This window comes from Nicotiana sylvestris, chromosome 1 (genome assembly GCF_000393655.2).
Source record: "Nicotiana sylvestris chromosome 1, ASM39365v2, whole genome shotgun sequence".
Classification (NCBI taxonomy): Eukaryota; Viridiplantae; Streptophyta; class Magnoliopsida; order Solanales; family Solanaceae; genus Nicotiana; species Nicotiana sylvestris.
In genome coordinates this window covers 39,879,349-39,894,400 of record NC_091057.1, presented here as the reverse complement: position 1 = coordinate 39,894,400, position 15,052 = coordinate 39,879,349, and the positions used below count along the sequence as shown (strand labels likewise).

At 40.2% G+C, this 15,052-nt stretch overlaps 1 protein-coding gene across 2 annotated transcripts; it reads right to left on the bottom strand.

The window, feature by feature from the left end:
* Positions 1–9,522: 9,522 nt before the first annotated feature.
* LOC104240760 (uncharacterized) lies at positions 9,523–14,558 on the bottom strand. 2 transcript variants are annotated; one of them, XM_009795644.2, is made up of 3 exons: positions 14,175–14,558; positions 12,211–13,912; positions 9,523–10,077 (listed from the first exon to the last, which is right to left on the bottom strand). In XM_009795644.2, exons 2-3 carry the CDS (start codon positions 13,822–13,824, stop codon positions 9,736–9,738), a joined length of 1,956 nt encoding a protein of 651 aa, XP_009793946.1. In that variant the 5' UTR covers positions 13,825–13,912; positions 14,175–14,558; the 3' UTR covers positions 9,523–9,735. The 2 variants fall into 2 exon arrangements, with proteins under 2 accessions (XP_009793946.1, XP_009793945.1); XM_009795643.2 differs by having other exon boundaries at positions 12,211–14,557.
* Positions 14,559–15,052: the final 494 nt, after the last annotated feature.

Here is a 15,052-nt window from a genome sequence, read left to right as displayed (position 1 = left end):
TAACCGTAAAGGGCCATCCTTGAGGCCTTCATTATCATTGATTCTTCATCAATTGTTCGTTGCTATTAACCCTTTCTAGACCTCGAGGCTCTGCTCCAGCCAGCTCGAGGCCCAGCCTTGTGATCCTATTGGTTTGCAGTTCTTATATTATTTATTACACTTAGCATTTATTGTCTAACAACTAGTGTTAAGATAAATCACATATTTTTAGAAGTGTATGGGGAGCAGCACGCGGCGAGAGAGATGTTTGCAGTGCACGATGCAGCGCCAACATCTATGCCCTCTACATCGAGGAAGCCAAAAGACAAGCAAACAGACAAATAGCAACCACAACCTACATTATCGGTTTCACCGGAATGTGTAAAAAAAGGACTGTGCCATGTCCTTGGAACAAGCTATAAAAAACGGATCAAAGCTCTAACACTTTCGATGCTAAGGTACAAATTTTTCCCTTTTCATTTATGTTTCGTACTAACTTATTACATGTGTCCGTCGAAAGATGCCGAAGCACCTTTCGACTCAAAAACTTTGGGTTTTAAAGCATGTGTTGCGCCCTTTTTCCCTTATACTGGATTTTATCCCGAACGGGTTTTACCGGCGAGGTATTTGACGAGGCAACATTCATATGCTACCCAAGGATAACTCATCAAATATTCAAGGCTTCTCTTCGATCAACCTTAAATACTGGGGGGCATCACCCCGGGAGGAGGTCACCTCTTCAAAGAACTCAAACTATTCCTAGGAGGACCCCGATAGGAGAATGATGTATCGGGCCAAACGGTCGAATGAACTGTGTCCATGTAGAATAATTGGGCCTCCAAAGGCAAAAAACATGTACACATACATAAAATAATTGAGGAAGCCTCTTTGGCTCATCAAAACACTTTGTGCCTCAAAGAAGTCCACCACTTTCTCATAAGATAGCTCGAGGCCAAAAGCGAACTCTCAAACGCTCGGGGGCTGTCGCCGATAGTCAGCTCTTCGAGCCATCGAAAACTCGAATTCGTAAGACCTCGATCAGGCAACTTTAAGCTCGTAAGCCCTCGGTGAGGCAACCCCAAATCTATAAGACCTCAACAAGGCATGCCAAAACTTATAAGACCTTAAAAAGGCATAACCTCGATATTAAGACTGAGGCTATATACCGAACTTATAAGACCCCTAAAAAGGCATACCCTAGATATAGACGCCGAGGTCATCTCACCCGGGGACTATCGACTACGGTCGTATCAAAAGGCTCCGGCCAAACTAACGCGTCTCGGAGACGTCCGATCGCTGCCATAAAAATTAAAGGCCTCCAAATACTTTAAAAATACTTCAAAAAGAACCAGTTAATCAGGCTACCCCCGGCATAAGCAAAAGAGCTTCGATCATATCAGCTCCAAACAATGACAAGGCTTTGAGACAATCAGCCTTCAACAAAAGGCTTCGAAAAATCAACTTTCAAGAGAACCTCCCGAGGTACTCGATTATCGTCGCATATCGATTCATAATCGAGGTTCTTATTTGAGCCATATGCTAAGGTATAATCAAAACTTTAGCCGAAATGGGGAAAACTATAGCCATATCAAAGGTCGCATTGACCCAATCTAAAAAGTGCCTAAGGGCCAATGTGCAAGAGCCTAAGGGTCAGCCTAAAGAGCCTAAGGGCCAATGCGTAAGAGCCTAAGGGCCAGCCTAAAGAGCCTGAGGGCCAATGCGTAAGAGCCTAAGGGCCAGCCTAAAGAGCCTAAGGTCCAATATGTTGAAAACCTAAGGATCGATAAGCCCGAGTCAAAATTTGACTCGAGGATCGAACACCGAACTGGTTATCGGCAAGCATCGAGATTTATTCCAAAAAGGCAAAAGAAAAACAAGAAACAACGAAAGGCAAAATCCATGTATATATATAATAAAGTTTCACGAAGACATATCTACAAGGCTCATACCTGGAGCCCTTACACAATAAGGGAACAAATGAAAACTTAATCTACCGTTGGGGTTACTTGACCAGATGGAACTCCCTCAGAAGTTGCGCCTTCAACGGCCTGGTCCTCGACCCCCGGGTCATCGACGACCTTCTCCCCCTCGGGGACTTTACCTTCGTCTTCATCATCCTCAGAGCCGCTTGTCGAACCACTGGTTGAACCATCCTCGGGAGAAAGCAGAGTTGCAAATTCTTCCTCTAGGGCCTTCACCCTCTCAATCTCGACAGACAAATCGATGCCCCCTGCATATACATCCTCGAGATCCCGTCTCCGAGATCTTAATCGGGCATGTTCCCAAGCTCGAGAGAGTTTAAGCTTGGCCTCTTCGGATACCTTCCTGGCTTGAGCATTTGCAGCAGCAACATCTTTTCTGTACGAGGACATGAGCGCCACGGCTTCGGACTTAGTTGCAGATAGCTCAACAACTGATTCGGCATGGAGATATTTTACTCACGGCTCTCTTTCCTCGCCCCTTGAAGTTGGCACTCGACCAAGGTCAGCTTCTCTCGAAGAGTTTCTTTATCGGAAGACACCTCATTCACGCGTTGCTTCAGTCCAAGGATTTCGGTATCTCTCACTCTAAGCTCTTCCCGCATTAGGTCATCTTTTTGCTAGAGCTGGAAAAAGCCAAATTAAGGTATCAAACACCCAATTGACTAGAGCACAAAAATAAGCCCATGAAGGTTGTATTACCTGCTCATCGAGATCAGCCCGCTCTCGAGATATCCACTCCAAATGAGCTCGAAGATCACCTAGCTCCCCCTCTTTTTGGGCATTAAGGGCCTTGAGTTCGTCTGATTCAGAAACGAGCTTCCTAAATTCGTCCTCACAACGAGCCAACTCTGCTTATGACTTGGAAAAGGCTTGGTTGGAGAGCTTGAAGGCCTGAAAACACAAAAGAAGGGAGTCAGAAAAGCAAGAATCGAAACTTAGGATACAACGGTCAAATCAAGACTACCTGTTGTCGAAGCTTCTCAGCTTCTTCATAGATCAACGTGGCATCGATATCTGGCCCTTCCTCAACCCCTGCAAAAATCCTTCAAATGTACTATTCTCTCCGGGGGATGCCCCCGCAACAGGAGTTTTCATATCTTGGGCATCCCGTATTTGCCCAGGAGAGAATGATGGGCCCGATAGAGGCTCATCTACATTGATTACCTTGATTGGGTCGACGGGGGCACTCTCCCTCCTACAAGGGGCTTCGCCGCTGGTTTCATCGGGTTCATCAACCAGGTGCCCTTCGGCACCCGATGTGTTTTGGTCGATGGACGACCCGAGGACATTGCCTAAGCCTCTTTTTTTAACTTCCTCAATTCGGGTAGGGACCATCTCGGTGGCCTCAACTCTAGTAGCCTCCGGCTTAGTCGCCTTCAGCTCGGTAGATTTCGAGGTAGCAACACTTCTTCTCCCCCTAAGTACCAACGAGCAATCATCACTCTCTTCGCCCTCGGTATAAAGATTTACGGCCGCCTCTCGAGTTGAGGCTACTGAATAGGCCTCGGGCTTTTGAACTTTAGCCTTTTTTGGCTTCGAGGACCCGACCAGTGATTTCTTCTTTCTCTTTTTCTCCTTAGCAGGCATTGGGGTATCAGCTTCCCCAGGCGGGGGTTCCTTCATCAAAACAGTCTCTCCAAGGCCTGTATAGGCACAAAGGGTGAGAATGTTAGCGAGAGATATCTTCTTTAAAGAGCTCAGGTATGAACTAAGATAAACACTCACCGTGATTTTTGGCCTCCCAACGGGTCTTAGCCAGATCGCGCCACACGCGTTTAGCATATGGGCAGATCGAATCAAGTCATCTAACCCAACCTAGGAGATTGTTGACAGCATCGAGGTACCACTCGACAGTTGTATTATCGAAGAAAGGTAATTCAAAGTCAAGAAAAGGTATCCGATTAGTGGAACATGTTTACTTACGATTTATATTCCATTTTTCAGGGAATAGCATTCTCTCAGCAAGGATCAGGTCCGAGGTCCTGACTCGGACAGAGCGGCTCATCCACCTCCGGTCATTGTCTTCATCGATGCTAGCAAAAAAGGCCTTCGGGTATTGACGTTTTAGCTTAACCAGGCCGCCTCAGTAAAGCCGGGGGATATACAGTCTAATTAGATGGTCGAGGGTAAAATGCATCCCCTCAACCATGTTTGAGAAATCCCTAATCATATAAATGATGCGCCAAAATGATGGATAGATTTGCCCAAGTGTCACCTGACATTGGCTACAAAAGTCAAGGATCACTAGATCTATTGATGGTAAAGAGGCTTCTACCGGACCTAAGGTGAAAGGATATGTGTACACACTGAGGAAACCGGTTTTGTGCTTGGTTATGTCTTCTCCTCGTGAAGGAATCTCTACTTGCACCATCTTCCCCCAATAGCAGTCGGCCTTTACCTTCTTGATTTTAGTTATTAAATTGATATATCGAGACATGGGTTCGCATCGCCCCAAAACAGAGGAGGGGTTTCCACTCTGAAATCAAAAGATGTATCATAAGGCCCGGGAGTACACTCCTCGATACTAGGAGGAACTACCAGTTTACCTTTAGTCGTTTAAGAAGACGATGAAGCTTTTTCCTTTTGAGGAACAGTTTTAAAGGTCTTTTCCATTTCTAAAGCGAAGAATCCGAGAAAAGGGAAATTGTCGTTAGAAAAGAAAAGGGAGAGTTCAAGGAAATTGAAAGGGGCTAAATGAAATTTTGGAAGCACTAATGGAGTAATATTAGCAAAGTTATGAGGTTTTGTCTATTTATAAAAATTGTTTGAACGTGCGGAGGAAGCCAAAAGGCCGACCGTTGGCCGCCTACAATTAATGATTTTGAGAATCGTGCCAAAGCACCTTCATTCACTTTAACCACTTACGTCATGATGTTGGCATCAAAACCAAAGCATCGGGAATCGGGTTGTCAGAAACTATTGAGAACAATCTATGAGTTGGCTCGAGTAGTCATTCACTTAATTATTTAGCCCCGGGCTACCCGAGTTTGAGCCAGCTCTTGCTCGGGGACTATATATGAAACCTCAGGGCTACTTTTTTCTCTCGAGTTCGAGCGAACGCGCACTCGATTATTTAGCCCCCGAGCTACTCGAGTTCGAGCCAGTTCTCGCTCGGGGACTATGTATAAAGCCTCAGGGCTACTTTTTTCTCTCAAGTTCGAGCGAACACTCACTCGATTATTTATTCCACGGGTTACCCAAGTTCGAGCAGGTTCTCACTCAGGGACTATTTATAAGGCCTCGGGGCTATCTTCACTTTAAGTCAAATTTTCGCTCAATTACGGGCTGCCCGAGTTCGAGTAAACTCTCACTCAGGGACTATTTATAAGGCCTCAGGGCTATCTTCACTTTAAGTTCGAACAAATTCTTGCTCAACTGAGGGCTGCCCGAGTTCGAGCAAACTCTCGCTCGGGGATTATTTGTAAAGGCCTAAGGGCTATCTTTATTTTCGGATGATCAAGCAAGCGACCCCTGGTTGTGAAATCTAAAAGCTTCTTTAGCTCGAGAAGCTTACCACCCGAGGACTATTAGCGAGGCCTAAAAGGGCTAGGCTTTATTTCAAAAAATCGAGACCCTGCTCTCACTCAATTCGGGCCCAGAAGTCCCGGCGACCTAAGTTCACATCAAATCAGTCCAGGCTTAGTCTAAGGGATAGCGGAAAGATCCAAGGAATGTCATGTTAACCAATTAAAAACTTAAGGGTTATTATGACCGGGCCCAGTATTCGGACCAATCGATAAAGTCATGCATTTGCATTTCTCGCAAACAAAGGCGAAATGGAGTTCAACCCAAATTGAAGGCAAAATAAAGAAACTCTTATATTAATAAAAGACGATTAAAAAGATCCACGAAGGGTCCTTACACAGAAGCAAAGAAGCAAAAACAACAATTGAAAAGCCTAGTCTACTTTCGAGGGTATATCCTCGGGAGCGACATCTTCGAGAACCGTTTCCTCGAGGACCACATTCCAATCTTCAGAGCGTTGTCTTCGAAAACCTCCTCCGAAGCAGCAATAGATGAGGAAGAGGCTATAGCCTATCAAAGAGCAAAAGCTTTTAACAAGCAAGGAAAATTGTGACCTGGTGGAAAACTTGGCGAGTATGGGTCTCGTCAGCACTACTATTGTGAAGCCACTTCTTGAGACATTTCACCGGTGTGGGATGCAAAAGTTAGTAAATTGCTTCACCTTACTCCATGGAAAGCAAAAGGAGTAAAGCGCCATACCAAGTTGAAGTTAAGAGAGATGAGCAGCGGTTTACAGTCCATATATCTTCTGATGCGGGAAGAATCTGAGGCCTCTCTCTCATTATTTCGGAACACCAACAACAATAACAACAACAACAACAACCCAGCATAGTCCCACTCAGTGGGGAAAAGATCTAAAAAAGAGTCATGGCATAACTGACAAAGCCGATGTCGTGTGACCTTACGGTCACGGGCTTGAACCATAAAAGCAGGAGTTAGGAGGAGGATGTAGAGAAGAGAAGGGCTAAAGGTTGTTGAAGAAAGATTGAGTGAAGTCTTGACTCAAACAATCCCCCATTTAAAGAAAGGCGGCAATGTAACTGACGGCGCAATCAATGACTTTGGGGAAACGTATCAACGGTGCAATCACCGCTTTTGGGAAAATGAACCGGTAGTGTATTCAATGCTTCTAGGGAGATGAACCGACGGGATGTTTCAGTCACCTCGAACGTTTACGTCACAAACATGATGTCATCATGAGATGCTCAAGAAAATCGAAGTCAGAGTCGTTTCATATCATCATATTCTAAGAAATGCGGGGACTATCTGTATACGGTCAAAATCAGGGAAGACCGATCTAAGGCTTCTGTGGGAGCTCAAGCCCGACCTTGGTGGGATCAAAGCACGGTCCAAGGCCCGTCCTCGAAGCACTCGCCTCGGCAGGGTACGTCAAAGATTCACCATGATGTGCCTCGGGGTAGTATGAAAGTTGATATCCGTTATGGAAAGGCGAGAAACCCCCGAGGGCACACGATGATGACTGACAGAGTTTGGAAGAATAGTACAAATCCGTACCAAGCCGTTATACAACTGTACTTGTAGCATTTCTTCGTATATAAAGGGGACCCTTACCATCTTGTAAACCTCTCGGATTATTACACAACTTATTGAATACAATACAACATTTTCTGCTCTTTACTTAAACAATTGTTCTACGCATTTATTGCTTATTCTTTCATTGTTCATTTATTGTTTTTCATTTATTGCTCATTATTAACTGCAAAAGGCCATCTTTGGGGCCCTCATCACCATTAATTCTTCACCAATTGTTCATCACTATTAGCCCACTTAGACCTCGAGCCCTGCTTTAGCCAGCTCGAGGCCCAGCCTTGTGGCTCTATTGGTTTGCATTTCTTATTTTCTTCACTTATACTTAGCATCTATTGTTTTACAACTAGTATTAAGATAAATCACGTATTTTTAGAACCACAAAATCAAATATAATTCTAGTTACCATTTTCAAGGTAAACACTAGCAAAGTATACCGGTCCAGTATAATATGCTTGAAGTTCATACACAGGTGCTCAAAGTTTTTGCATGTTGGAGTTCCAGCATAATATACTGGAAGTTCATATAGGTGCACCGAACTCCAGTATATTATACTGGACCGATCTCTGTTGTAGCAAAATAGTGGCTATATTTAATGACTTGGAAAATGCTGGCTATTTTTGAATGACCAGTCCGAAAATTGGCTAGCTCGTGCTATTTTTACGGTAGCCACTCTAACAGGCTGCTATTTAACAATTAACCAGAGCATCTTGAATTTCAGATTTTGAGTTCATATTTTCGGGACAAAAATATCGTGAATTATCATGGAGTTAAGATTTTTAATTTAAAATTTCAGGGCAAACTACGTACTAGTTAATCTCTAAGTAGCATCCCTGAAAATGGCTACATGTTCACTTGCCCCAGGAAAAAAAAAATCAGAAATAACCTGATTTACAACTACTAATTAAAAATTAACCATAATTTCAAGAGTAACAGAAATTTAGCCAAATTTTCGTATAAAAATAAAATTTGAACCAAACAATACTTAAAAAATTCGACAAATTCCAGTATAATATGTTGGAGTTCAAATTTGTTACATATAAGATTCCAGCATAATGTAATGGAGTTTTATAATGTGTTGAAGTTCCAATACATTATGCTGGAAATTTATATACAGGACAACATGAGTTACATAATCTAGCATATTGTGTTGGAACTTTTCGTGTTTTAGCTAAGATATATTTTTCCAGATTTTATCTCCTCATAAAATAGTGCCTATTTTTTTTTAATGATTTTACAAATTTTCACTATTTTTTAATGGAAAACTACCAGCTAAGTCCATTTATAAGTAGATCATCACAAAAATTGGCCAATTCATAAAATATTACTAATATTAGCCAATTAGCTATTTGTACTAAAAAAATATCAAATTTTTGCTTTCTTTTGAATTAGTGTTATTAGAATAGATTGGGTACATCTTAAGGAGCTTGAATCTCTGTTTTGGGATGATTTGGTGAAATTTTGAGGTGGTTTGAATTGAAAATTCGAAGTAGAAACTGAACATGAAAAAAATGACATGTGTATCACACTGTGTATCATTTGTGTATCACATATGTATCACATTTGTATCAATTATGTATCAATTATGCATCACATGTATATCCATGTATACCTGTGTGTGAGATACATGCATGTTTGATACATGTGTTGCAGAATAATTTTTTGAACTCAATTTAATTACGAATTTTGATACAAAACCAGTCCAAATCACCTCCAATCTTATTCAAAATTTGTATATTGACTTATCTATATGTTTTCAATGAATTTCAACTATACCCATTGAAAAAGTTCCTTTTTTGCTTAGATATTTGAAATATTGTATATTTGTTTTTGTATTTCATCATCTTATTTGCTACCTCATCCATGAAATTTCATTTCCGTCTTTCATCTAATATTTCTAATCATGCTTAAAAATATGAAAGGTGATTTTTGCGTGTGATTCTTTGAGAGAAAGAACCTTATTTATTTGGTTTTTCAGTTTTTGTAAGTTTTCCTTTTTTATTTATCGGTCCAAAAACTAGTTATATCATGCTATTTTACCCAGATGTAACATCATCAGGCCCAAAATAATATTGAAGTTGAAGAGCTTTTAAATTAGGAATTTTACGCTTTATAGCGATTGTAAAGGAAGCTTTACCTCACATTATATGGTTTGATCATTTTCATTCCTATAAATAGGCGCGTTCAAGAAAAATCCAAAAACCAAACCAAATCTAAACTTTATAATACATATTTTTAGCCATAAAAAAGCCATCTAGGTACACTCAAGACTTGAGTTCTTTATTCTTCTATATCTACGTTATTTAGGACATTAGGATAGTGTCTGAATTAATTTGTCCGAACTTTGACTATTTTGTAGTACAGGTATTGAGTAAATGTAGTGTAAGAACGATTTATACAATAACTGAAAAACATCCCCAGATTTAACTTTTAGCTGACCATTTTCCTACTATAGTAATAACTGAAAAAACATCTCAAGACCAACAAAGGAACAGAATAGAAATCATATCCACCTGAAATGAAAACAATTGTTCCATATTGATTACAAGCATTGGAAGAATCGCGATTTTCAACTTTTATACCACCCACAATGATTTACTCAGATATTGAAGATTACTAAAACAAGATGAGCTAATGAAGAATGTAACACCCTCTTCCCTGACCCCTCCCACCAAAGAAAAAAAGAACTCAAGTGCTTCAGCTACTGTTTCCTACTTTTTCCTTTCTTTGCCTTTTCCTTTTCCTGCATTTTCTTCCTCTTTGCTTCTGCTGATATCCACGTGTAATCTTGAGGGACTGCAAAGGGATCTTGAACGTTTTCGATCCTATTACTTGGACTGCCTGTGGAAGAAGTAGGCCGATGATACGGGGCTTTTATCCACTGAAACCATGATGAACTTGACGGCTGCACCACTGCTGGACTCTCCCTACCTGAAGCAGTAGGGCTGGAAGGAGGAGTCTCGAACTCATCTACCGGCTGTAATTCTTCAAACTTAGTGAAAGTCACCAATACTCTAATTGTTGGAACAACCGGAATAGCTACCTGTTACATAAAAAAGGATTCTCAGTAGACTGAAACCTAACACATAGGTAATTATTAATATCAAGATTGCACGTTCCTTGTGCATGTATATATGAGTATTTAGAGATCTAAGACCTTTTAACAATTAGTGTAATTTCTTCTGAGAGTTGAATTCATGTCAAACAGATATCGGAAGGAAAGAGATGACCAGCATTAGAAGGAGGAGACCAAAGTTACAAAATTGAGGTCTATAGCACAAGAAATAGAAAATCCGTAAAGCAAATCTTCAAGAATTTCTGACACTAAGTTTTACTCACAACTAGCTAGTCTAAAGAATACCATGGTCAAAAAGTTTCTGCAATAGCAATTAGTCACAGGGTTTCTTTTAATTCCTGGAGAAACTACATTGTTTGTTCCCTCATTATAGTTAAGAGCATATGCAATATACAACCTTCTAGGTATAAGTCAAAGAAAAAGTAGCTTCATACACAGAATGACCATAGAAAACATTAACAGCAACGATGCCCATCTTACATTCAATTGCGCTTGTGTACCTGTTCTGATTTATTAATGACTCGAACATGTCAAAAAGTTCTACATCCAATCCTTAAGTGTTAAATCATGAGTAACCCCAGAGTTTTGCACTTGTGGTTTAATGGTTGCATACAACGTGAACTTACAAAGGTTTACTCCTGCTTTGATGTCAATTAAATTTCTATTGCGCGGCGAGCCTGTTTCTACATTATGTTTAATTGGTCTGTATTTATTAGTTTTCACCCAATCCTTCACTACTAAATCATAAGTACCTAGAGAATTCAAACTTATGGGTTATGGATGCACAGATACATAAACTGACAGATAAGTAATATTTAGGTTGATGCTGAAGAGTCTTAACAGCGAACAACCACCACCACTAAATCTGTTCCACTCCAAACACAGGCTAGAATAATCTGCATGGAGTCCAACGTTCATTTCAACATACACCAACCTAAAAATAAATTTTGACCTTAAATATGAATATATTCCGTAGTTACATTCCACTAGACTTTGTTCAAGCATGACAGATGAGTATCAGGGGTTTACGTTGCATCCATTGTTGACTATAGTGCACTTTGGAACATAATGGATCCCGAGGAACTAACCTTGAGCGTTATAACCTCATCATAGTTGTGAATGCTTTTTGAAAAGGTTTTTGTTTAGAAGGCCTCATTCCCTTTGAATTGTTGTCTTTCTTTTCTTGGGAAAAATCCACAGCTTTTTCATAGTGTAGGTTGAAGTGTAATTTTATGGATACGACCAAAACTCATGTATATAAGAGGTATACCAAAAAACATAGAATCTACAGATAGATATGATATGATTCTCTAGTTTATACACCCAATCTTCTATAGAAATAAGAAGCTCATAGGTGCACCAAAAAGACATTAAAAACAGGAGGCTATTTCTCATATATAAAAGTCATGCTCTTTCCTTTCAAAAACTCTCATATCTCTCCTTCCATACTATCCAAATAAGCACTAATGGAGCAATATCACACACCCTCTTCGATAATTATCATGAAAAGATACCTTAACAGTGCACAGCTCACGGACTTCAAAAGAAAAGTTTAAACTCTCTGTTGAGTGACACTTATCCGCCCCCATCCCCCCCCCCCCCCAAAAAAAAAAAAAAAAGAGAACTTTCTTTGCAATGGTATCTCCACCTTAACCCAATACAATCTTCCTTTAATGTTGACTTCCACCATGGGTGGAGCTTTATTCCTACTATCATGATTCATAATCAATAACATTCACTTCCCAAAATTAAGATTTCAGATATTGCCTTAGTTCAATAACCAGTATTTATCAACAAACTGTATAAAAACGAATCCTACATTAGGACATTTACAGTTTACTACTTATAAGAAAAATCATAATTACAGACTAGCAACTTCTAGTTCAAGAGCATGATAAAAATAACAAAAAGAAACAAAGAAAGCTAAAATTTACTATTTAAAGTTTTTTAAACTCTAGTTATTTTGCTCATGGAGAATGGATAAGTGTCAGCAAGGACTATACATAACAAACATATCACTATTCAAACCTAATGAAAATTCAAAATCACATGAGTGCCAAACTAGGAGCAAAATTTCAACAGCAAGTACTTGACACATACCTTAACTGGGAAAGTTCCTTTTGGAAGTTTTGTTGTGAGCATTTCCCTCAACCGGCGGATAGCTTTAACTTTGTTGGCCAGAATGTCAAGCAAAGGAAGGAGCTCTTCAGTTTTTAATGGGAAATCTGGAGAAAGCCAAAGAACAGGCCTCAATCCTTTCTTATACTCATTTTCTCGGCCTCCATCTTTGCGCCGATTTCCATTTTCAACATTGCTAGATGTAGAAGCCTTTGCATCTCTTCCTAGTCTAAACTCATCCCTCGTCGCTCTGACATCCACAGAATGCCTCCCCGGCCTAGTTTCATTTATAGATGGAGAGCCTTCATGATGATTGCCGGCCCTCTCATCAACACAGACGGAACTTCTTGGTGGAACAGCTCTTTTCTCCCCTTCTGGCTTAATATCCCGTTTCCTCCAATTGTTAAACCATCTCTTCTTTTCCTGCTTACTGTCGTTGTCATTCCTGCAACCATTTATCTCCTCGATGGGAATATCCCTTTGTTCATAACAACTATGGCGATGTGCAATGACCCCACTATCTCCATTCTCATCTGAAGAGTCCAACTTGAGAGCAACCTCAAGCTGCTTCCTTTCTTCCTCTGTCAGGATATCATCAAACTCTTCACTCTCCGTTTCGTTTTCATTGCAAGAATTGAAGAATTCATCATCCGTCATAGCTCCAGGTACCCTCCTTGATTTTATGCTCACAACCACATTATGCATATCATATACTTTAGCTTTCCAAGAACCTACCATCTCCGTTTTCTCCTGGCGCCTCCATGTTGTTTGTGGCAAAAGAACGGCTTCAGTGACATCAATCCCAGGCCTGAATATGTTCGTTTGAGACATCGCAGCAACTTCTTGCTGTACTTCTGCCTCAGTGGCTGGAGCACCAGCACCGTCTAAAGCATTCATAATTTCGTTTTCTTTATGTGAGATCATGCAAAGTGTTCCAGGAGGTACTTTACCATCCTCGGAACCATCACCAAGGAAGAGAATGCTCTGATCGGATCGCTGAATTCGGAACCCATCAAATCCAGCCAGTGTCATATCAGCCCTTAAATTTGCACCCCTCTTCCAAATCTTATATGTATCTGAAGGGGCAATCCTAGAAATGAAAGGTATAACAGAGCTCTCAAAGTGAAATGTTATTTCCATATAAAAATCCCTCATCCTCCTCATTGTCCCAATCAACCGTGGTAACCTTCTACACCATTTTGCCCAAGCCAAAGGCTGGTAGTGCCTAACTATGATCTTCGCAATCCTTTCTTCCTTATTACATATTGCCTCCTGTAGGGCACTCCAACCATGTTCATTTTGCAAGCTCCAATCTGCACCAGCAAGCATAAGCATCTCGGTTGCAGTCTCATCACCTAGTTTTACAGCCAAATGAAGAGGGCTGTCCCGGTTGGGGACATCCCGTCGATCAATCACTGCAGAAATAGCATCAGCCTTAACTTCCTCAGCCAGTGATACTGATTCAGTATGAATCTCAGCAGGATCACAAAGCCGCGGCAACACAGCAATTATCTTCCTCAGAGAGGCATAATCTTTCAAGACTAGAGCTTTGTGCACAGGGCTATGTGCATACTTTGAAACATCAATACCAGCCATGCCTCAGAGAATACTCTCTACAGTTACACTACAAACCCAACCCAATCATCAAAGCAGTAAAGCAAACACCTCTCCACCCAAATCAACACTATACAAACAACAGACAAATGCTGTAAATTGCCACAAATAGAATACCCTTTACTTAAACCACAACATGTACTAATTTCTCCAGACAACCTTTACACAGAACAAGAATATAAACAAAGTCTTTCCCAAAATCATTCATACCAAGTTCAAAAAATGACACCAATTGAAACAACACAAAAAGAACAATTTTTTTAACCACAAATAACAAAAGTATGGAATCTTTAAGGGGGGGCCAAGAGTAAAAAAGTCAAGAAATCACACACCTCGTTGTTGTTCTTGTACAACCACAGAAAAAGACCCAAAATTGGTTAGCCAAAAAAGGCACAACTCCTTAGCTCCTGAACCCACAAACTAATTAACCCCTTATTAGCAAATAGAAAAAAGAACAAAGGGAGATCTTGGTGATCGGATCCAGATCAGACAAACCCAAAAACATGCATGTGGGGTGGTGCAAGAGTCTTGAAAATAAAAAAGGGAACACTTTTTTTTTTTAATTGCAAGAATTTTATAAGGAAATTGTGAGGAATTTTTGAGAGAATGTTGATAAAGCAAAAACCCAAAACTGAAAGGTTGTCAACTGTCAATGAAGAAAAGAATCAAATGAAAAAGTATGGTTACCCCACTAGTCAAGCAAAGGAGGGACATAAATTGTTTCACATAAAAAGGGAATAAAATCGCTCTTCCTTGAGAGAAAAAGAGGAAAGTACAATTTCCAGTTCTAAAAATGAAAAAACAAGAAAGGAAAAATATTTACCCCTTTTTTTCCTTTTTTTACCCAAGAAAATTTTTAAATGGGTGATTTGGAGCAACAAGAAATCAAACGTTACTCTTCTATGGAGTCCAAAACTTTTTTGATGTTTTTTTGGACAAAAAATACTTTTCTAATGCTTAAAAAAAAAGTTACATAAATGAGTAAAACGCAGCGAATTACTTTAACGGAAATTAGTCCGTTAAAGCAAAACGCAGTACCATACTGCGTTTTACTTTATTTTTTTTTGTAATTCGCAGTATAATACTGCGTTTTATACGAAAATCTGGGCCCAACTATATTTTATTAAAGTTGTTCGCAGTATTATACTGCGTTTTACTTAAAACGCATTATAATACTGCGAACAACTTTAATAAAATAAACCCCCTTCTT

Bases quoted from the DNA above. Each gene is read 5' to 3' on its own strand.
- LOC104240760 (XM_009795644.2), bottom strand. From the start codon at position 13,824: ATGGCTGGTATTGATGTTTCAAAGTATGCACATAGCCCTGTGCACAAA. The intron at 10,078-12,210 runs GTATGTGTCAAG...TTTATGTAACAG, and splicing joins AAGGAACTTTCCCAGTTAAG to GTAGCTATTCCGGTTGTTCC.